Below are 22,431 nucleotides of genomic sequence, written 5' to 3'. Positions count from 1 at the left end.
ACTTTGTGAACAGCAATTGCACTGGTGGAAAGGAGATAAAGGGGATAAAGGTTTGACCTTGGAGTCAGGAGGATCTGGGTTCAAGTGCTACTTCTGGCACATAATGTATAACCCTAGTCACTTATTCTCTTGGGATTCCAGGTCATTCTCTGAGACTATAAGATATGGAGAAGTTGCCGATGTGCCTTAGTGGAAAATGTCCACAATGAGAGTTTGCCTCCACTGATGGAATCACAGGTCTAGAACCCACCTTTGTTACACACACAAAATGCCAGAGAGCTGTGAGCTATTAGCATTATCATTAATATTACTGAGACTTACGGATCCAGCTTATATGTATACATCCCATCAGGCATCCGCTCCTGGTGGTAGGTGAGATTATAAGCCAGCATGATATTAATGAGGTTGGCCAACTGCTGTTTCTCTTTGTTGCTGTATAACTGGGTGCTCACCTGGAAAGAAACATTTAAGAGGGAGAGAGGTTTAGTCACTAGGGAAAGCTTCCAGGGACCCAGGGAGATCACCACCTAAGAGGCCTCCATATGGCCAAAAAAGCCAACCACCGTATAATACAAATACACCCCAAATTGTAAACTACTGGTACACAAAGAGAAAGCTAGCTTGCCCTGCACACCAGGGTCAAGCCTTTTACTAGAGCCCAGGAGATCAAGAAGTGTTCCCTCGGTTACTGCTACATTCCCTTCCACAGTCTCCCAAAGAAACAATATTCTAACATGGTGGCTCACGAAGGCTTCCATGACAGGCAGGTTGGTGCAGAAGAAAAACGGAAGGGGAGAAGATATGGACTCAAATTCCATGTTCAGGTAATTACCAACTTTGAAACCTTGGGCAAGTTACTATCTCCCTCTCTGAGTCCTAACATTACCCACCTCATAGGACTGGTATGAGGAATCCACTACAGAAATGTGGTTTACCATCATTATAATGTGGCTGACCATATACAACAGTCCTTTCCTCAAAACTTCAAAGGAGATCATAGATCTAGATAGACAAGAAAACGGCAGCCCAGAGAGATGATGAGCTTTGCCCATGGCCACAGAGCTAGTAAGAGTCAGCTGCTGCTCACCTAGTCTAGAGATTTAACACTTCTATAGAGGCCAAAGAAATGTGAGAAAGGCTAGGGTCATGGAATCTCAATGCTGGAAGAGACCTCAAGTGACTGAGGCTTCACTTGGTCTAATGATAGGAAACTTACTACTTTCCAAGGCAGTCCATTCCATTCTAGGATAACTCTTAATTGTTAGGAAGATTTTCCTTACGTTGAACTGAATGCTGCCTTTCTGCAACTCATGAGTCTTAAATTCTGCCTTACAGGGACAAGCAAGACAAAGCTAATTCATCCTCCACATGAAAACACTGACTATCTGGAGAGAGCCATTGTGCCCATTCTCCAAAGTCTTCTCTTCTCCATGGTAAACATCCCCCATTACTTCAACTGACCCTCTACTAGCATGGTTTCCAGATCAATCATTTCCAGTGGATGAGCTCCAGCTGGTCAACATCTTCTCAAAACCTGTGGTACCCAGAAACAAACACAACACTACTCAATAGCACAACCATCACCTTCCTTGTTTTAGACTTAGTTCAAACATATCTCTGGTCTTACCATTTCCTCCACTGGACCAGATAGTGACCCATCCATGCCTTCTCCTCCCATGTGGTTCTTGCCCATGATCTTCCATCAATTTTCCACAGAGGCCCCACTCAATGTACTAGAGTCCTTCCGCTAGGGTCCTTTTCTATTTGAGGGACATCAGAGGAGCCCTCTGGTTATTTATCTGTTATCCCTTCCTTGCTCTTACTATGTGACCAGCCCACCTCCTTTTCTGATGATATATTTTTTTTTCAATATCTCTACTATATCAGCACTTGAGTATAGGTCATATTAGAAATAGGTTGTCACTTGCTGAAGCTTCCTGTGCATTCTCTCTCAACAGCCTTTGGGCTACCTGTACCTGTGATTCCTTGATGAATATGTAAATAAAAAATTCATAACCATATGGTATCAACAGGAGAGTAATTGTATGGGAAAAAAAGGGTCACTGAAAAGGGGAATAGCCTGGTACTATTAAGAATATTGTAAAGTTTCTTAAATACAACCCAGCCTTGTTTTCTTATTTAGTCATGGACCCACCTTACTGTATCATTAATGCGTACCTAAAATATATTTACTGATGTAATAACTCAATGGGCCAGTCATTTAATTGCATGATATAGACAGTCTGGCCAAAAGACATTTTCCTTTTACTTTTCTGAATATGGATTATTAAGTCAATTTCTTTTGAATAATTGTGAATCTCCTTGACAAGGTCCTCTAACATCCTGGGGGCTTGATGCAATTAGTACAACATCCACCTCAAACAAAAGCACTTGGGAGCTCTTCACTATCTGGAGGGAATCTCTTCTACCTGCAACTTGCATAAAAAATCCTCCAGGACAGTGGTGAACACCTCTAGTGATCTCTTTGTTCCATACTTTTCTTGATGTTACCAATCAAAGGGTCATCGAACAGTGATCTCTCTAGTTGCATTTGTCCAAGAATCTTTTACAACCTTAATATGTGCAGGTTGTAGAATAACCCTTTAGGCTGTGGGTCTTTTTTGCCCACTGATCCAAATGATTTTTTTTTCTCACCTTTGATAATCAACAAATATAATGGAATCTTGTGTTCTCTGCACTTTTTAGTTAGCTGTGCAATTGTAAAGATGTGATCTGATGGAGAGAAAAGTCTGGACAAAAAGGGCAGTTTCATTTTTATCTTTGCATCCCCAGCACCAAGCAGTGACTGGCACAATGTTTCCCAAATGATGAGTAATTAATTGAAGAACTGTTTGCAAAAGCTTGCCTGTTTCCTCCTATTTCCACCAAGGATAACTTTGTTAGTTACATAGATCTCGACTGAAGATGAGAAAGTAAGCACATGGGTGAGCTGTTACGGATGATGTTTTCTTAGTTGTCTTTTGGGGAATTAACATCAAGATTTTTTCTTCCCAATCTTTTATTATCTTCCCCTCTTCCTGAGCTATCTTGTAAAGTAATGTCTCAATGCCTTCAGGATTCTGTGGTCTCCAGGATGGACTTCCTCAAGGTGAATTTGGTCTGGTCCAATCATCCTTCCCAGCTACATCTTCCTAAGTGCCATTTCTACTTCTTTAGATACCACATCAAGGAACTGAGGTGCTAGGGTCCAAATGGTGGCGGTTCCTCTCGCTGATGGATGAAAAATAGATCGCCATAGAAACAGTGACAAATCTGTTCCACTTTCAATTTGTTTTCTTGTCAGTTTCATCCATTAATGCTCTTGGGAGGATATGGCTCATTTAGGTCTCATGCCAAGCTATCTGTAGATTCCGCCTTTTTGTTGTAGAAGCAGACGTTGCTCAGAACATTCCATTATCTTCTTTTTTCACAGTGTTTCATAAATGAGTTTGTATTTCTAAACCGGTGATGCCCTTGACTGTCGTTCTTCTGTATTTGGCAAGGAGATGAAATATTTGGTGGCTTAAGTAAGTTAGTAGGCTCTTTTGAATTTGACATTGTCGTAATTGCTTTATGTTAGTTAAACTTTAGAAGAAAATGGTGGGTAATCCAGGTAGATAGATATCTTTGCCATTTCCCAATTTCCTGGGGCAGGCAGGTGGTACCATAGTGCACAGAGCGCTGGGTCTGGAGTCAGGAAGACTCATCTTCCTGAGTTCCAATCTAGCCTCAGACACTTACTAGCCGTGTGACCCTGGGCAAGTCACTTAACCCTGTCTGCCTCAGTGCCTCACCTGTAAGATGAGCTGGAGAAGGAAAAGGCAAACCATTCCAGCATCTTTGCCAAGAAAGCCCCAAGTCACGAATACTTCTCAGGCTAGCACTCTTTACAGAGCCAGAGTCACTTTTTTTTTAGCTTAGGAACAGTAACATAACCATGTTTGGCATGGGAATTGAATTCAGGTCAGTCATGTCTGAAACAAGTGAACAAGAATGATTTTCTTCACTGGTGGCTCATTTGAATATGCCAGGTAGGAGCTGTTGCAATTGTTCATAGTGACTTCCTTTTATCTTTAGCTTTTCTTCTAGTTTGTTGTTGATTTTCACTTTTGCTCTAATTAGTTAATAGCTTGACGGCATCTAGAAGCGGATTCTGACTTATGATGTCACAGTTGTTTCTTGTCTATTAAGTTATAACCAATTTCATTCAAGGCAGTAGAAAGAACACTGGCTTTGGAGTCAGAGGACCTGGGTTCAAATCTTATCTCTGATGCTTATTACCTGCATGACCTTGGGTGTGCCAATTTTTTCCCCTCAGTTTCCTTACCTGTATAATGAAGGGGTTGGACTAGATGGTTTCTGAGGTCCCTTTCAACTCTGGATCTATGATCCTATGCTCATTTTTCGTGATACTATTCAGTGTTCTTTATGTCTAGCACCTTCCAACTCTTTTCTGAAAGGATTGACATTCTAGAAGTATGGGGCTCCTGAATAATCTGCAAGCTTTGTCTCTCTTGTTTCTTAAACTTGAACCATATTTTCCTTCTCAGTGCCTACCTCTGCACTCAAGCCACCAAGCATCAAAGTATGTTTGACTTAGTTGAAAGGATCTCGTTACATTCTTCATAGAATTTTTTTCCCTTTTCATTCTCTGTAACACCTGGAGGCTGCAGTTCTTTTCATGGTGGTCTTTTTACTTACAGTACTCATTAACATTGCAAGGCAAGATCATATCCCATGAAATATTTCTTTTTTTTTTTTTGCTTTTCTTTTTCATTTATTTTTAGTTTACCACACACGATTATACATAATTTTGAGTTCTAGATTTTCTCCCCTCCCTTCTCCCTCCCTTCCCAAGATGGCATGGAATCTCATATAACTACCATGTATAACTTCGCATTGAATTAATTTATATACTAGTCAAGTTGTGGAGAAGAATTATGACCAATGGAATGAATCATGAGAAAGAAGAGACAGAACCAAAAAAAAAAAAACCCCAAAACAAAAACAAAAGAGAAGAAAAAAGGCAAGCATGTAGTGCGCCTCAATCTGTATTCAAACTTCACAGTCTTTCTCTGGATGAAGATAGCATTCTCCATCGTGAGTCCCCTGGAGTTGTCCCCCATGAAATATTTCTTGATGCCTTTGGGGTACCCAATGAAACCAACTCTGCCAGCTCCTTTGTCTGCCTAAGAGGGCTATTCTTCCATTTAGCTAAAATTTCCTTTTGTCTTCTATCTGGTTTTTTAAAAAAAACAAAAACAAAAAACCTCACTAGAGTACTGATATGGTATGGTTTAGTCTTTTTATTGGTTTAGGTTGATTATTGGCAAGTATCTCACCTTTGGAGTAGTTAATGATGATAGCTAGCATTTATATAGTGGTTTGAGGTTTGCAAAATGCTATACATGTCAACTCATTTCATCCTCATAACAACCTTGTGAGTTAGGAGCTATTATCACCTCCATTTTACAGATGAGGAAACTGAGGTTGAGACATTAAATGATAGTTAAGTGCCAGAGGCAGGATTTGAACTTGGCTCTACATGATTCCAAGTCCAGCATTCTATCAATTGTACCACCTAGCTGCCAGTTAAGTTAATGTTTATGGATGCTCTAAAAAATGGATTCTAACTAACCACTCTCTGGTCCCTTGTCTGTTATCCTGTCACCAACAATGTGGATGCAGAAGAGGGACTACACAAGACCAAAGGCCATTTTTAATTTTTCTCTCTTTCAAGAGTTGCCAAAAAATTGATCAACTAGAGATCAATTTACTGAAGTATTCTGTTCTTAACTAGGTTTGCTTTTAGACAGCAGATTCAGTCTTCACTAGGATCATATCAGAGGTCTTTCCATCGTGGCAGAACGTACACAGTATTATCACACACAGTAAGTACCTAATAAATGCTGGTAGAATCCACACAGCATTACTGCAAACAGTAAGTGCTTAATAAATGCTCGCTGAGTTGTTGACTTGACAGAGCTTATGCTCCGCTAGTATAGGCTTTGAGAACCAAACATCATCTCTGCACCATGATGAGGCAACAGAGAAGAACTTTGTGAACATCACTGTGTTCAGAGGGAAGGAACGAGAGAGAAAACAAATTTTTGGGAAAATGGAAAAATATGTAATACTTCTCAGGCTAGAACTCCTTATAGACCTAAAGTCACATTTTTAGCTTAGGAACATTAACATAATCACATTTGGCATTGGGATTGAATTCAGGTGAACAAACATTTATTCACTAAGCACCTATTATGTGAAGGAAACTGCCACATTAGGGCTACCAAAAAAAAAAAAAAGCCAACTATCCCTGCCCTGAAGGAGCTTACATTCTCTTCAGGCAACATGTAAAGACCCTGGAAAAGTTTTTGGAAAATTGCATTATTTTTCTAAAAAGATTTCCCCCCTCCCCCAATCTCTCTCTCTCCATCTTTTCCTTTCTTACTTTTGGGCTTTCACATCAGTTTCTTCCTCTGTAAAATGAGATGATTTGGACAATGATCAGCGGTGTCAAACTCAAATGGAAATGGATCCCTGCAGGCCACATATTGATTTAGAGAACCACCAATTAAGATTATCTATATTGCATTGTATTTTTTATTTATTTTGTTAAACATTTCCCAATTACATTTTAATCTGGTTCAGCCACACTAGGGCACAGTCTCCTGTGCATATGACACCTCTGACCAGATGGTTCTAATACCCCCTTCTGGCTCTGAGATGCTATGGTTCTAAGATTCTATGATAGATGGAGGGGAGGAGAATGTGGTGGAAGACCTTATGGTCTTAAAGGAGACACAATCAATAATGAAGTGCTCATGGTTCTCCTTATCTTCTGTTCCCTTCTTGCCCCATACGACGAGGGAAATGATATCCTGGTCTTAATTGGGAAATGAGAGTCCCTGTTCTTAGAGGACCCAATAGAAGAGACATGAACTGTACCACCCTGGGTTGCTGTTTGTCCTTTGTTCTCAAAGAGGACCATGACATCAGGAAAGCGATGCCATGACTTGCAAGTCAATTAGATTTAAGTGAGGGAGGGCCATGCAGAGTCACCAGTCTCACTTTCTCTTCTGGAGCCATCTGGGACCAGTGGCCTGATGTTCACCAGGACGACTGGAGATGGCCCCCACCATAACGGCACACTTTGATTTAATGAGGAAGATGGTCCCTATGCCCCAAGTCTGAAGAAGTGAGCCCTGATTCTGCGCCCTTCCCAACTCCTGGGGATTCAGAGTGTACCTACCACTACCCCATGAGGTTATTTGGGGTGACTATACTTCTACCTCCCAAGCTTTGATTGATTCACTTCACAAACCCTAAACCCAGACGGTGACTCACAGGACGAAGCTTAGGGGAGATGATGTCCAGGAGGAGACAGAGGGCTTCAAGGATGAGAGACTGTGGGGCAGCGCGGCTTCGGGCAGCTGGAGTGACCCCTGATACCAGAGACATAATCAGGTTCTGTGTCTGGTTCATCTTATTCAGTGCCTGGAGATTGGTTTAAAAAAAAAATCTGTTTTGAACTGGTGGTCTGATAGGTAATTCTTTCCCACCTCCCCACCAACAAACAGGACCATCTGGGCCCTAGAGCTAGGGAAAAAGACTAATGGTACAACAGGTTGAGAAAACACTAGGGACCATAGGGTTGGGGGACTGGAGGGAGGTGGGAGTGTCAAACATGTGCACTCTGGTAAAGATGGGGGCAATTGTTATGTTGTCAGCGTAGTGCAGTGGGGAGAGATTCTCAAATTAGTTTTTTTTTAAGCCGATTCTTAAAATTGGCTGGTGAGAGGGGGAAGGAAAGGGGAATGTGTGAAAAGGATGGTCAGGATTCACTCTAGGAAGGAGACCACTGGGGAGATCCTAAAGGGCTCCAGAAAGCAGAGTTCCCAAGAGCTGTTTGGTGGTATCAGGAGCAAACTACACAGGGAAAGGATACAGATACCTCTTCTCTATTTCCAAGACCCCTAACCCCTTCTTGATTCATCCTCAGCCCATGAATCTGTTACTAGGCTAAGAGGCAGATAGGCTATGGTTAACTTTTTTATTTTTATGTGGATAGAAGGCACAGGGTATTGGATTGGGGGAAGGAGAAAGGTTACATCTAGTTGTACCCCCTTAACTAGGGAGTACAGCAGAATGAAATCAGAAAAATTTACAGAGGAAAAAAGTCTTGGACTTGGAGTCAAATAGATGTTAACTCTAATATTAGAAAAAAAAAGAGAAAACCTTGCCTCTGATGAATTTGGGTTATGAATAGTCCCCTTACCTCCCCTCCATCCTAAGGGGCCTGCACTTGCCTCATGCTGGCTGTTGGGGTAAGAGATCCTAGGGATGCTGTTGGCTGCAAAGAGGAGGTGGAAGGCGACAGGGAGGAAAGGTAAGTATCTCATGAGCTGGAAGTTCTGCCCATGTCGTACAGTCTGGTCCAGGATGTCTTCAAATATCAACCAATCCATGGCAGTGCACACAGAGTTCAAGGTAGGATCTTTGAGCTTCATGTTCAGGAAGTTGTCAAAGAGGCCCTGCAATGGATGAGGTCAAAGGAAAAAGTCTGAGCCAAAGGGCAAGGTGTGGGGGTTGGAGGTCAGAGGGAGTGGCATATTATAGTGACTTTCTTCTCTTCGTCCCCTCCCATTCCAGACCCTCAAGCATCATTTTACCCAGGACTACTGTAATAGAAGTCTCCCCATCCTTCACAACTAGCAGATAACATTCCTCAAACACAGCCTGGACCACCTCACACTTCTTCCCTATTGGAATACCTTCATTGTTCTCTACTGCCCAGAGCAGTGGCTTCCAAAGTGGGGGCCACAACACGGATAATCAACCAATTATAGGAATTTATCTCCAACACCACACCTACCCCCCCCCCCAACATTCCCCAAGTTGGCCTCTTCTTGCTATACAAATTCCCAACCTCACTAATTCTGAGGTTGAATTGGCTCCTTAGAGCTGGTGTAACCTAACTGCTACCTGGGAACCCACAGTAGCAGCTGCATAGGTACAATGGGGAAATCCCCCTGCTCCCTGTCCTCCAGATTGCCCTCTGTCCATCCTCAGACTGCCCAGTGGCCATGGCAGGATCCCATGGGCAATGACTAGTGTCAGCCTGACTCCAGTCTTTGCATCTTGGGAGTCCCACAGGACAAGTAGGCATGATTGAACTGCAATCTGCCCCTGGAGACTTCTTTACATTCTCTTTCCACCCAAACCTCCCCCTATTCTAAACAATGAACCACCAAATGGTGATTCCAACTAGCCAGGTTTACAACCTAAGCATCATCTTCAGCTCCTCGTTATCTCTCATCCATTTATCCAATCAGCCACCCAATCTTGTCACTTCTCCCTCAGCAACATCGTTTGTATCTGTCTCCTCTGCTCTAGCTCAGGAGAACGTCACAACAGCCTTCTATTTAATGCCAATCGAACCCTGACTCAAGTCTCTCCTAGGTCCAATCCACCTTCCACAAAGCTGCCAATGTGACTTTCTACTCTATTAGCTCCTGACTGAGGATCAAATATTATTTCATGCTTCTCTCATCTTTTAAAAATATCTATTTTTGTGTTGTTTCCTAGCATACACAATTATTTATATAAAATATATGCGTATTGGGGATCAAAAATTTTGCTCAAGCGACAAATGCTTGAAAATAAATTTTTTTGATGGGAGTATGTGATTAAGAAAGATTGAAAACCACTGGCCTGGAGGATACAAGCCAAATTCTCTGGACTGGCATTCAAGGCCTTTACAAGTGTACTCCACCCTACCCTTTCAGCCTCATTTACAAACGCACCCCTTGCCCAGGTCCCAGACCAACAATAGCTAGTTGTTTCATAAATGTTCTGTAGGTGGTCACATGGGAGAACCCAGCAAGTAAATATGGTAGGGCTTAGTGTAGGCCATCTCTACAACTAGAAACAGCCCAGAGTTTAGGTTCTGTCACTGGTGAAGAAAGTTATTATAAAAGCAGAATATATGATCTTAAGCCTAGATTCTTTGCAAAGCCCTAGTGCCCTTCTAAGCTGCACATGGCTAAGGTTTACAGGTAAGACAGAAGCAGGAGGCAGCTATGCATCCTGGAGTTAGGAAGACCTGAATTCAAATCTGGCCTCAGATACTTACTAGCTGTGTGACCTTGGGCAAGTCATTTAACCCATCTGCCTGGGAGACAGCTAGGTGACTCAGTGGATAGAGTGCTGGGCCTAGAGTCAGGATGACCTGAGTTCAAATGCGACCTCAGACACTTACTAGCTGTGTGACCCTGGGCAAGTCACTTGACTCTGTCTGCCTCAGTTTCCTCATCTGTAAAATGAGCTGGAGAAAGAAATGGCAAACCACACCAGTATCTGTGCCAAGAAAATCCCACGGACGGTATTGACATGATATGGTCCACACAGAAGCCATCTGAGAGGGACATTTAAAAGCAGCCGGATCTGCTTATCCACAGCTAACAAGTACATCGATGTTGTCTTCCACCATTTTTCCTTTGCTGTCGGACAGGCACTAAGAATACCTTGCGTATAACTGATGGGAGCTTGGCCTGAACCGTAAGAAATTCACTTTTCTATGTGATTTGCAGCATGTTTCCATCACACTGCCAGCCTGGGATGATCAGCAACTAGGTGGTACGGTGGATGCAATATTGGACCAGGAATCAGGAAGACCTGAGTTCAAATTCAGCCTCAGATACTTATTATCTGAGTCACCCTGTCTACCTCTGTCTCCTCAACTGTAAAATGAACTGGAGAAGGAAACGGCAAACCGCTCTAATACCTCTGCCAAGAAAACCCCAAATGGGGTCACGGAGGACTGAAGCAAACGAACAACAGCCACCCAGGGTTGTTGTGAGGATCGAGTAAAGCAGTTAACTGTGGAGCGCTTAGCACAGTGCTTGGCACACAGAAAGCACTATTTAAATGTGAGCTATCATCGTCATTATTAAAACTGCATGGGACATTCATAACAGCAATGAGTAATCAAAGAGCATTTTAAAACTTCTTTTACAAACTTTATATTCATTTATCTTCCTCACGATAACCCTGTGGGCATTATAGTTCCCCAGTTTGTAGATGAAGAAACTGAGGCTCAGAGAAAGAAGAAATAATAAAGGTTGAAACTGGGATTTATATTAAGGTTTTCTGAAGCCAAGGTCAAGGTCATCCTCCTTCCTACTATACAAAGCAGCCTCTCTTCAGTAAGCCTCAAATAACTCATGAGTCCCCCAGCTGAACACGACCACTTTTCATTCACTAAAGTGCTTAAAATCTGTTTTAATTCTGTCCAAGGTGACAGAGGTAGGATGGGGTGAATATTCCCTAAGGCTGTTGCACATTCACCCCGGTGAGAGCATCTCGCCCTACCCGGGGGAAGAGGGCTTAACACCTGCTCATCTTTCCAGGAAGAAGAGTTTAACAAAAATTTTAAAAGCAAAAAAACAAACTGGGATTCCACGTGTGCTTTCGCATCATTACCCAAATCCTGGCCTTAGCTCACCTGCATTATCAAGTCCCAAAATTAATCCTCCAAAACAAACCCAGGGTTCAATCCAGAGGTTTCCTGGAAGCCCAGAGGGACAGTTTCCTGTACAGACCCACACATGCTGGCTTGTTAATCTAAAGCCGCTTTAGGGGAGAGAATCCCTAGTTCACCAAGGACATGGTTACTGATGAAACTAGGGGGGAACAGAAACACCAAACCAATTAACCCTTCACACAGAAGCATTGTGGGGGGAATGAAAAGGGTGCTGAACTTGGGAGTCAAGAGACTTGAGTTTGAACCCCAGCAGTGCTACTACCAATATGACCTGAGGCAAGTTCACCTCTGCTGGCCTCAGTTTCTCTGTAGAATAAGGGTCATGACACTTGCCTGGCTTTTTGCTCACTGTACTTGTTTCTGGATAAACAAGCAGCAGGGGATTGCTTCCTACAGCTTAGGAAGACTGGCTTACACCGGAGAAGCTCTGGCATCTCAGAGGCAAAAACAGTGGGACAATGTGGAAGGTGGCTTTACCTGGGCCACCTTCTCATGATCCCCTGTGGAGGTGGTGATGTGCAGGATGTGGTGGAACCTCTGGGATAAGGTGTGGAGAGGACCCCTGCCCAGAGGGCCGTTGTCACCGTCGAGGAGCCTCTGGTCTGGCAGAAAGACATCCTGGCCGATGCGTTGCCTGGGGAAGCCAAAGAGAGAGATGGAACATAGACTCCCACCAGGCCCTCTGAGCCACTTTCACCTGCTTCCAGATGCTATCCTCACAAAACCCTCTAGGCAAAATTATCTCCTATTCTACTTAAGTTCTCCCCACCTTTGTTGTGATGCTATCCTAGCAAGAGGCCTGGATTGCAAGTCCAGAGGTCTGGATTCCACGTCCGGCATTATCTGTATAAGCCATGAACCTGGCCCTTCTTTCTGGGGCTCTGCAGGACAAGGCAGTGGGACCCAATGGTCTCAGAGGCCTCTGCTAGGTCTGAGAAGTTACATTCCATCACCTAAGGTATCTTTCTCTTCTGACATTCTACAGCTCTCTTGTGGATGTGAGTCAAGAAGCATCTAGGATACTGACAGCAGCACAAAGAAGGAACACCAACAAAGGCAAAATATAATAATTATAAAAGCACAGCTGTGGTGTAGTATACACACACAGTTGGGGAGTACTGGAAAGAGCCTTAGATTTGGAGTCAGAATATGGTTTCTGTCACGGCTGTGCTGCCTGGGACCCTATGCAGCCTTGGGGAAGCCCTCTCTCCTGTAAGGACCTCAGTTTCTCTACTTATAACACAAGGAGATGTTGCTACATCAGGGTTTTTTAGCCTTTTTTTGTGTCAAAGAACCCTTGGACAGTCTAGACCCCTTCTCAGAAAGTTTTTAAATGCATTAAATAAAACAGATAGGACTACAGAGGAAATCAATTATATTGAAATACAATGATCAAAATATTAAAACAATACACAAACCCCCAAAAAACCAAGTTTTTGGACCCCAGGCTAAAAATTTCTGGACTATACAGTCTGCAGTCTCTTTCAGTTCTGACTTCCTATGTTCTATTTTCTACGGTTCCATCTCTGACATGCTGCAATTCTATGTATATGTGAGATGAGAAACATTAACAAAATACCAACAGTGAGAAATGACAGGGATGGAGGGAGGCAACAGAATTATAGAATTAAATGTAAACAGAAGAACTGTGATAGGAAATTCATTGAGCCAACCACAGGTTTATCTCAAGGGAGAAACAACTCTACCATAGGCCTCAGCGGTTCCTGAAGGTATCACTGGATTAAAATTCAGGAGAATTTAGGTAACAGCTACTCCAGCTACCAAGTGCTTTGCAAACCTTACAGCACTATGTAAATGTTAACTATTATCATCACTGTTTCATAGGTGGACCATGACCTCAAAATGACAATTTGGTCCTGCTCCTCATCTGAGGCTAAAATGACTTGACCAAGGACAAAGTGAAGGGAAGGTGAGAGGACTAGAACCCAGATCACCTGCCTCCTACAGGACATCTATTTAAATGAATATGACGACCTGAGAAAAAGTTATATTTTGTTTGTATCCTGTTTGTGGAAGGAAGGAAAAAAAGAGGAAGTAAAGGAAAGATGGAAGGAAGCAAAAAGGGAGGGAGGCAGAGGAAGGGATAAAGGAAAGGAGGGAGGAAGAAGGAAGTGAGGAAGGAAGGAAAAGAGGAAATGAACAGAAAGGAGGGAGAAAAGAGAGAAAGAAAGAAAAGACAGAGGAAAAAAGGAAGAAGAGAATGGAAAGTACAAAAGGAGGGAAGAAAGAAGACACAGGAAAGAAAGGGAGGAAAAGACAACAAAGGAAGAGAAAAAGAGGCTGGTAATATATTTTAGAAAGGTTTCCATCCAAAATGGTGAAAATTAAAAAAACACTTGTGGAACCTACAGGGGTAATATTAAGTGAATTTTCTAGTTAACTAATGTGGAACTCAGGTGCAAATGCCTAACCACGTGGTAGGATGAATGAGGCCTTGCTATCTTACTTAGTGTTAGACGAATGCTGTGCACAGCCAGGATGGAGATGGGACTTGGTGGTTGTTGTAAAGGGCGACACCTGGTGGTTGTATGGTTAATGGTCTGCACATACCAGGCATGTGAAGTCAAGAGCACAGGAGATGTAATCACTCCTAATAGCAGGTATTTGGGGCCCACAGGGCCCCCAAATACTCCCTCCCCATCTCCATTTGTTTCCTTGCTCAGAAATGAAAATCTTCTTCTGGTAGCCAGGAATGCCACGCATTCCCTAGAGCAGTAGTTCTTAGCCTTTTTGGGAGGCCATGGATCTTTTAGTCTGCTCTAGCAAAAACTTCTCAAAATAATGGCATAAAATAAAACAAAATTACAAAGGAAACCAATTATATCGAAATATTAAATAAAACCAACAACAACCAAGTTTGTGGACTCCAGCTTAAGAACCCACACTTGAGGGCTTTATTATAACAAAGAGGGATCGAGGATAGAGTCTGAAAGACCTGGGTTCTAATCCCACCTCAGATACTAGGTGACCTTGGCCAAATCACTTAACCCCTCCTGGGTTTGGTTTCCTCATCTGTTAAATGAAAAGGATGGGCTCATTGACCTATGTCTCCTTTTGGCTCTATCATCCTATGATTTACACCCAAGTTCTGTGCTTGATTCTAAGCTACTGGTTTCCTGCTGGATTCGACTGTGGGTTATGTTATAGCACCTGACCAGGTAAGGAGACCAAAGGAACGTTCCCATGGCAATTCCCAGTGCTGGGTTCCTGAAGCCCTCCAGGATCTCTGTGTTCCCATCCCCACATACTCCAACACTCCCGGCCCAGAGACGCGGTATTACCTCTGAATCTTGGGCAGCTGAAATATTTCTTGCCAAATAGAAAACAGTCCCTTCTTCTGATCCTTCAACCCGATGCTCATGGTCTGTACCATCCTCGAACTCAGCTCCTTCTGGCCCTGGCCATACAGGAACTAGGTATCCACCAGCCAGAGGAGGGGGGAAAAACACATACAGAACATGAAGAAGGCATGATTTAGTTGGGGGCAGAACGCAAACTTGAAATTTGATATTTTAGGGCACTAATTTCAGTAACTCGGTTTCCTGTTCCATTATTCTTAAAGCTCACAGAACATCAAGGTGGAAGGAACCTTGGGCTCTACCTCATTTTACAGAGGAGAAAATAATTAAGTAAATGAGCCAGGATTTGAAACCAGATCTGATTTCAAACCTAAGGTTTTATTCCCCTACTACATAAACATGGATGAAGTTTAGAGATGGGAGTGAGACACTGGTTCTGCTAGAGAACGTGGTGTGACCTTAAACAAATATCTTCCCATCTCTAGAACTCATTTTCTCCATCTATAGAATAAAGAGGTTGGGGCTACATAATCAAGAAGGTCCAGTTCTGACACAGAGAACTGTATAAAATGTCTCAACCCAAGGTATAAAAATGATACAAAGAAGGGTGGAGAGCCTTGGAATACATTCAAAGAATCTAATGGGTGTCAAAGGATGGCCCTATGAGGCAGACCAAAATGAAGGACTCTTCAGCTTTGAATGGGGAAAGTCAAGAGCTATCAACCTGAAGTCAGAAGATCTGGATAAGCTCTGTTTGCGACTCAAGTGGCCTTAAGCAAGTTGCTTAATCTCTGAGGGTCTCAGTTTGCACGTGTGTAAAATTAAGAGGTTGCCATTCTAGAGAACAATTTGGAACTATACCCAAAGGGCAATAAAACTACATACCCTTTGACCCAGCAATGCCAGTGCTAGGTCTGTATCCCAAAGAGATCAAAGAAAGGGGAAAAGAATTCCTACGTACAAAAATATTTATAGCAGGTTTCTGTGGTGGCAAAGAATTGGAAATTGAAAGGATTGGGGAATGGCTGAACAAGTAGTTTATGATTGTGATGGAATATTATTGTGCTATAAGAAATGATGAGGGGGACAGTTTCAGAAAAACCTAGGAAGACCTATATGAATTGATATAGAATGAAGTGAGCAGAACCAGGAGATCACTGTGCACAGTAACAGCAATACCATAACGACGATCAACTGTGAAAGACTCAGCTATTCGGATCAATATCCAAGACAATTCCAAAGGACTCACGATGAAAAATGCTATCCCTCTTCAGAGAAAGCGCTCTCTCTCATCAGCTCTCTCTGATGAACTCAAAGTGCAAATTGATGTATAATTTTGACGCTCTTTTTGTGTTTCTTGCTTTTTATTGGCTTTTTTTTTGGCAACATGGCTAACATGGCTATATGTTTTGAATGACTTCACATGCATAATTGATATTATACTGCTTGCCCTCTCAACAAGTGGGGGAGGGGCAAAGAGAATTTAGAAATCAAAAATTTTTAAAAATGAATGTTAAAAAATAAATTAAGCATTTTTTAACCATTAGGAATTTGTACCAGATAACATTCGAGGTTCTTAACTCAAAACTATCTATGATAGCTTTACAACATATATGTATATAAATATGTGTAAAAACATATCCATATGTGTACACAGAATCTCTTAAGTCTTAGATGCTTTAATACCTTAAAACTGCACTATGACTTATGGGACACCCTGTGAATATACGCATGTTATGTTTAACTGATGTTTTTTTCTTTTTTTTAATCAGTCATTTTGGCAATACACATCCTCTCCCCCTCCCCTGTGTCCCTTTAATGAATCAAAAACAATTAAGCAAAATCAACCAATGAAGTAACCATAGTCGCCATGGTTCACACCATTCAGCACCTGCAGTCTCCCACTCTTCTATCAAGAGAAGGGAGGCATGTTTCACTCTCTGCTCTCTGGAACCCAGACTGGCAGTTAAATCACTCAGGGTTCAGTTTTCTTTTGGTGTACTCTTTGTCCCACTTTTATTATATGATGAGATGACCTGGAAATCCCAGTTATTTTGAAGCTAGAAGCAACCTTGGAGAAGAGAGACAGACCCCTTTGTTTTATAGATGAAGAAAAGATCCCATGGTGTGATAACAACTTGGCTAGTACATAAACTCAGGCCTCCCACCCCAAGTCAAGGGTCCTTTTCATTTTGCCATGGGTCTCTCCTAGCTTTCTAGATGGGTTTGGAGAAAATCCCGTTAGACTTATGATGGGTTATTAAAGGATGGAGGGGATGCCTGAGGCATGTAGGGCATACTGTAGGGCAGACCTCCTTTGGGTCCCCCTCATCAGAAACAGAATCTGTAAGGCCGATTATAGAGAAGGGAAGAAGGCTGCCATATTCTGGTGGACGGTGGCAAATCCAGAGATGCTTTGAAGATGCCAACCAGAAGCTGGCCAAGGACAAGAGCTATCCAGTGTTGCCATCACCTATAGAGGGAGGGGGCTACTTCGGTTCAGTGAAAACTCCCTACCCACCCCCAACCCTGGAAGTCACTGCCAAAGTTCTCTATTTGGGGCTTATACCTGCAGGGTGTTTATGCAGGAGCGGATATCATTCTCTGTCTTCTCACACAGCATCATGAGGGTACCAGTATCTGCTTTCATTCCCTGACGCAAGGAGATCTAAGACAAGATGATATTGGGTGTTAAACTTCCCCACTGGATTTATGCTCTCCCAGGATCAGGTCTGGGGCAGCTAGGGGGCATATAGTGCACAGAGAGCCAGGCCTGGAATCAGAAAGACTCATCTTCCTGAATTCAAATCTGGCCTCAGACACTTACTAGCTGTGTGACCTTGAGCAAGTCACTTAACCCTGTTCACCTCAATTTGCTCATCTGTAAAATGAGCTGAAAAAGGCAAATCACTCCAACATCTTTGCCAAGAAAACCCCAAATAGGGTCAGGAAGAGTTGGACACAACAACAACAAAGGACCAAGTTTGTGTCTGTAAGTCAGAAATGGGAGAGCGCTAAGGGGAGGCTAACCTCCTCTTCTTCAGAAAGCTTTCCTAAAACCATCCCACTTCCTTTTTCTGACTTGCCTACACCACCTTTGTCTCTTCATCAACCACCCTCTTGCCTCATTTCTTCCCCTGAAACAACCCACAGGTTATTCCCCATTGCCGTATTCTCTCTCTTCAAGCCCTCTACCCCATAGCAGCTAAAGTGTCCTTGGGTAGCAGCACCTTCACTGAGAAAACCAAGACATGATAAGCCATTCAATGGGGTGGCATGTATAAATAGAGCGTTTATTAAACTGTTATTTTGTGCCAGGCACCGTGCCAAACTCGAGAATACAAATATAAGCCAAAAAAAAAAAAGACAGTCTCTACCCTCAAAAAATGTACATTCTTCTGGGGGAAGACAACACATAGAGGAGGAGTTGGTAAGTGGGGGCTGGGGAGAGATAGAAAGGTTACCTACTCGCTCAGGGCAAGATGGCAGACATCAATAACAACGTCTTAGACTTTAAGCACAGGTAATCCAAATCTGTGCAGCCTTGGAACATGCTCTAGGTTGGAGATGGGCCTCCCCAGTTATGATTTCCTTCATTCTAAGGCAGATAACCCACTGAGAAGGTAATCAGGCTGTCAGTATAATGGAGGCAGCTCTGACCACTGGCCAACAACCCCAGAGAGCCAGGAAGCTCCAGGGGCGAACCTGGGCAGGGGCTTTGTGTCTAATTTCCAGGATCAGCGGCAGCATCAACCTCAGGCCTGGCTCTTCTGCCTTTACCTTAATCAAGATACTGACCTCATTCAATCTCTGGACCAGTCGGGAAGGTAGAGTCTGCGGGAACTGTAGGAGGAATGCCTGCTGCTTCAGTTGTCTCAGAGAAGGCGTGTATCTATCCAGCATCAAATGAAATATTTGTAAGCTCTTAGCACCAGGCCTAGCACATAGTAGGTATTTAATATATGCCTTCCCCTCCCCTCAAGAAAGAAGAGCCAGAACCACAGAAAAAGCCATCACCATGGAGGTAGAGAATAAAGGATTATCTGCCCTAGGGTTTAGAAAACCCAAAATAGGATGTGAACTAGAGAGCCCAGATTTGGTCTTTGAAATAAAGGTGCTCCCTCCAAATGAGAAGTGTGGCATGGGTTTAATGAGAATGTTAAAAAAAAAAAAAAGATAAACCAACAATCTGATATGTCCCGACATTAGGGAGTATGGGGAGGTGGAAAAGGAAATGTTGATTCAAAACAGAGGCTCTATTTAAGAATGCTCTGATGACATACAGTAAATCATAAGATGACAGCATCATAGATAGAAGTGACCTCTGAGGTCATATAGTCTAACCCTCTCATTTTACAGATGAGGGCCTACAAAAGTCACACAGTGGTGAAACCAGGTCCTCTTTCCACCGTACCACATGTCTGAATGAAGAGGGCAGCTAATCCTCAACAACACCAACCCCAACCATCAAAGATCTGTGATAACTGAGATCTTGGACAGGGGACTCTCATTAAGTAAAAAGTTGCAAGTGGACTAGCTTTGTATGCATTATGCACTATTAAATAATCACAAAGCACTTTTCGATGATCCCAAACTTCTTGCTAATGTAGAAGCCTATCTTGTTAATAGTGATCCTCTCTCAAATGGCATTATATCTCCATAAATCATGGAAAGCTTGGTCTTGGAAGGACCAAATCTGAAGGTGACACAAAAAATTCATTGGAAAGACCCACAGGCAGGTGTAAGAAAGATGCAGCATTATTTCTAACAAGGACTTAGGCAACAGGAGTAGAGGACATTAATTATGAAGGACATTTATGACTGGGAAAGGAGGTGGGCCAGTCGTGTCAGGAAAGTGAGAAGGCCTTCAGTATCTCAGGCAGATCTTCTATGGAAGACTTATGCAAAGACTGAGGCAAGAATCCCATGGGATGAGAAGGGGTGGATGGGTTAAGGTTAATCCAGGAGGGAGGACCTACACTGATGACATCATATTTCATTGGCATTTTTAGATAATGCAGGCCATTTAGATAATGCAGGGAGTGTCCCCCTATTCACGAACTAATGACTTAAATCAGTAGTCAATTATGTGTAGTGGAAAGAGCCTTGGACTAGATAATTTCTAATGTCTCTTCCATTTATGATTCTCTATGTTCTATATCTTCCTCCCCAAATCTTGGCATTGAACACTCTCTTATAACAAAGAAAGAGTCAAGCTAAAACCAAGGTGGTGACCACATTTGACCATGTATGTGACATTCTGTACTCATAGTTCTTCACTAAGAGAACTTAGAACAGTTCTAGTGCCACCATTTTGAATGGAACACTGCAGCTGGAAGAGGCCTTGGAAATCAAGTCCAACTTCCCTATTTTACAGAGAAAGATGCGGAAAAGAGAGGCATCACAGATACTCACTGGTCATTGCAGATGCAGATAATGGGCCGCAGCAAGAGGCCCCCTTCTTTCTTTCGTTTCTTGACACCCCCAGCTGCCCCTCCTGTTGTCTCTGTCTCTCCCACATCCTTACGATTAATGATGCTAAGTAGCACATTGATGGAGGGCTGGAAGGTGGCAGGGAAGTATATGAGTGAGTGGCTGGACTCCAGCACACAGGGAATTGATATAAAACAGAACACATTTCTCTGGAATAATACCTATACTTACAGGTGTACTGGTAAATATTTAACAACCAGCTCTGGGGGAGAGAATGTATGAAGGACACACTTTTAAATTTAATCTGCATTGTTAACATTTTTCTCCAATCAATAAAATAGTAAGTCAAGCCGGGATTTGTAGGATTTGCCAATTTCTGAGCTATTAATGCTCACAATGAAAATTTAACAATCAGTTCAAGAGAGTCAGGATGAGCTGGCTACAGCATACCCTTGCTTGTACGCCACTCCTATCCCACTTACCAGAACACCGCCAAAGGCTGGGAAAGGGGAAAGAAGAAATATAGCAACAAAAAAACACTTGTAAAGGATGCATATCTGGGCCTCTTTAGGCCTAAATCTGAGCCATGTTCATTTCCCCCTTGCGAACTCTGCAGGTAGTCTGAGTGTTGATTTGTCTGCATCTTGAAATGATGGGAAAACTGTGACTTTTACTTGACAGTGTTTGTCTCACAGCAGAGAGAGGAAAGTGAAGGTGAGCTGGCAGACTGAAAATTCGGTGATACAAGAGAGTCCCAACCAACTCAACATTCAACCAAGAGACTTCCTGACTGACTAGGCATGTGCCTGGGATTACAGAATGGTTCAGTATGCCCAGGTGCACAAGTCCCATGCTTGGCTTGGCTGTGTTCTGGAAGGAGGGATGGAATCTTAACCTATGGGCCTTGGGAGACAAGAGAAGGCAGAGGCTTTTGGCCCAAGAAGAACCACAGATCAGATGGAAAGACAAATGTGGCCTCTTCCTTTAAAAAATCCTGTTACACTTTATGTGGGAAGAGCACCTGGCACTTTTTTATTGTTGTTCAGTCGTTTTTCAGTCCTCTTTGTGACTCCATTTGGGGTTTTCTTGGGAAAAGATATTGGAGTGGTTTGCCATTTCCTTCTCCAGATCATTTTACAGGTGAGGAAACTGAGGCAAACGGGGTTAAGCCCAGGATCACACAGCTTGTAAGTGTGTAGGGCCAGATTTGAATTCAGTAAGATATCTTCCTGATTCTGGCACTCTGTCTACTGCACCATTTAGCTGTCTTGGAACTTAGGGGAAAATACATTCCAGATTATCTCATAAGTCATTCACACATTCCCTCTCTCAGACATCTCATGTCTTTTAGACAGCTGATGGGGACAATGGGTCAAGCTGCTGCCAGGGGACTAAGCTGTTGTCTCTGACTGAAGTTCACCGGCCTACATGAGGATGGAATCCATGACTTCGGTCCCATGAGCATAGTAATGTAAGTACCAGGTAACTGAGCGAGAGAGTCTGTACCCACACACCCTACTGGGGGCCCTGTGGAGAGTCAAGAATTTGGTCACACAGCAGGCTAAAAGCTCTTCCAAAACCAGGCATACCGTGGGCGCACCATCTATTTCATCAATGATCAAGCAGTTGGGCTTCCCCTTGGCTCCCAGCACCGACTCCATCTGTGTGGCTGCTTCAATGCGAGTCTTGAAGACCTCAGGACTGCGGTCGTCACTGAAACAGAATCAGCCCAGAGCCATCAGAGCAGCAAAGAATCATGGGTTGGGAGGAGACCTCGGAAGGTTATACGGAGCAGTCCCCTGCCTTGAGGCCAACAGATGACCATACCATACCATACCATACCATACCAGGGTGGACATTAAGTCCTTCTTGTATCCAACATAAATCTCTCCCGTTGATGACCCAGGTAATGGGAAAAAAAACCCACTAGACTTGGGAGATGAAAGGTCTAGTTTCAGATCAAGATTCTATTACTTATCAGTAGCAAGGCATTGTGAGCCTCAGTTTCCTTAGCTCTGAAATACATATAATAATACTTGCACAAAACCCATTTCATAGGCTTGTTGTGAGTAATAGTAATAACAGCCAGCATTCACATAACACTTTAAGGTTTGCAAAGTCCTTTATATATGT

The 22,431-nt window shown here is 42.9% G+C and overlaps 1 protein-coding gene across 1 annotated transcript in view; it reads right to left on the bottom strand.

The window, feature by feature from the left end:
• Window positions 1-22,431, bottom strand: part of CHTF18 (chromosome transmission fidelity factor 18) — a 55,502-nt gene that overhangs the window by 17,266 nt on the left and 15,805 nt on the right. The window contains exons 10-18 of the mRNA XM_036737533.1: window positions 21,888-22,011; window positions 20,281-20,426; window positions 18,664-18,757; window positions 17,435-17,533; window positions 14,848-14,978; window positions 12,023-12,179; window positions 8,310-8,534; window positions 7,348-7,497; window positions 322-452 (exon numbers count right to left, since the gene is read on the bottom strand). Of these exons, the coding sequence (XP_036593428.1) occupies window positions 322-452; window positions 7,348-7,497; window positions 8,310-8,534; window positions 12,023-12,179; window positions 14,848-14,978; window positions 17,435-17,533; window positions 18,664-18,757; window positions 20,281-20,426; window positions 21,888-22,011 (1,257 nt within the window). The remainder of the gene's footprint in view (window positions 1-321; window positions 453-7,347; window positions 7,498-8,309; window positions 8,535-12,022; window positions 12,180-14,847; window positions 14,979-17,434; window positions 17,534-18,663; window positions 18,758-20,280; window positions 20,427-21,887; window positions 22,012-22,431) is intronic.

This window comes from Trichosurus vulpecula, chromosome 9 (assembly GCF_011100635.1).
Source record: "Trichosurus vulpecula isolate mTriVul1 chromosome 9, mTriVul1.pri, whole genome shotgun sequence".
Classification (NCBI taxonomy): domain Eukaryota; kingdom Metazoa; phylum Chordata; class Mammalia; order Diprotodontia; family Phalangeridae; genus Trichosurus; species Trichosurus vulpecula.
Note: the sequence above shows the minus strand (reverse complement) of the source record. Positions and strands in the feature narration are given on the sequence as shown.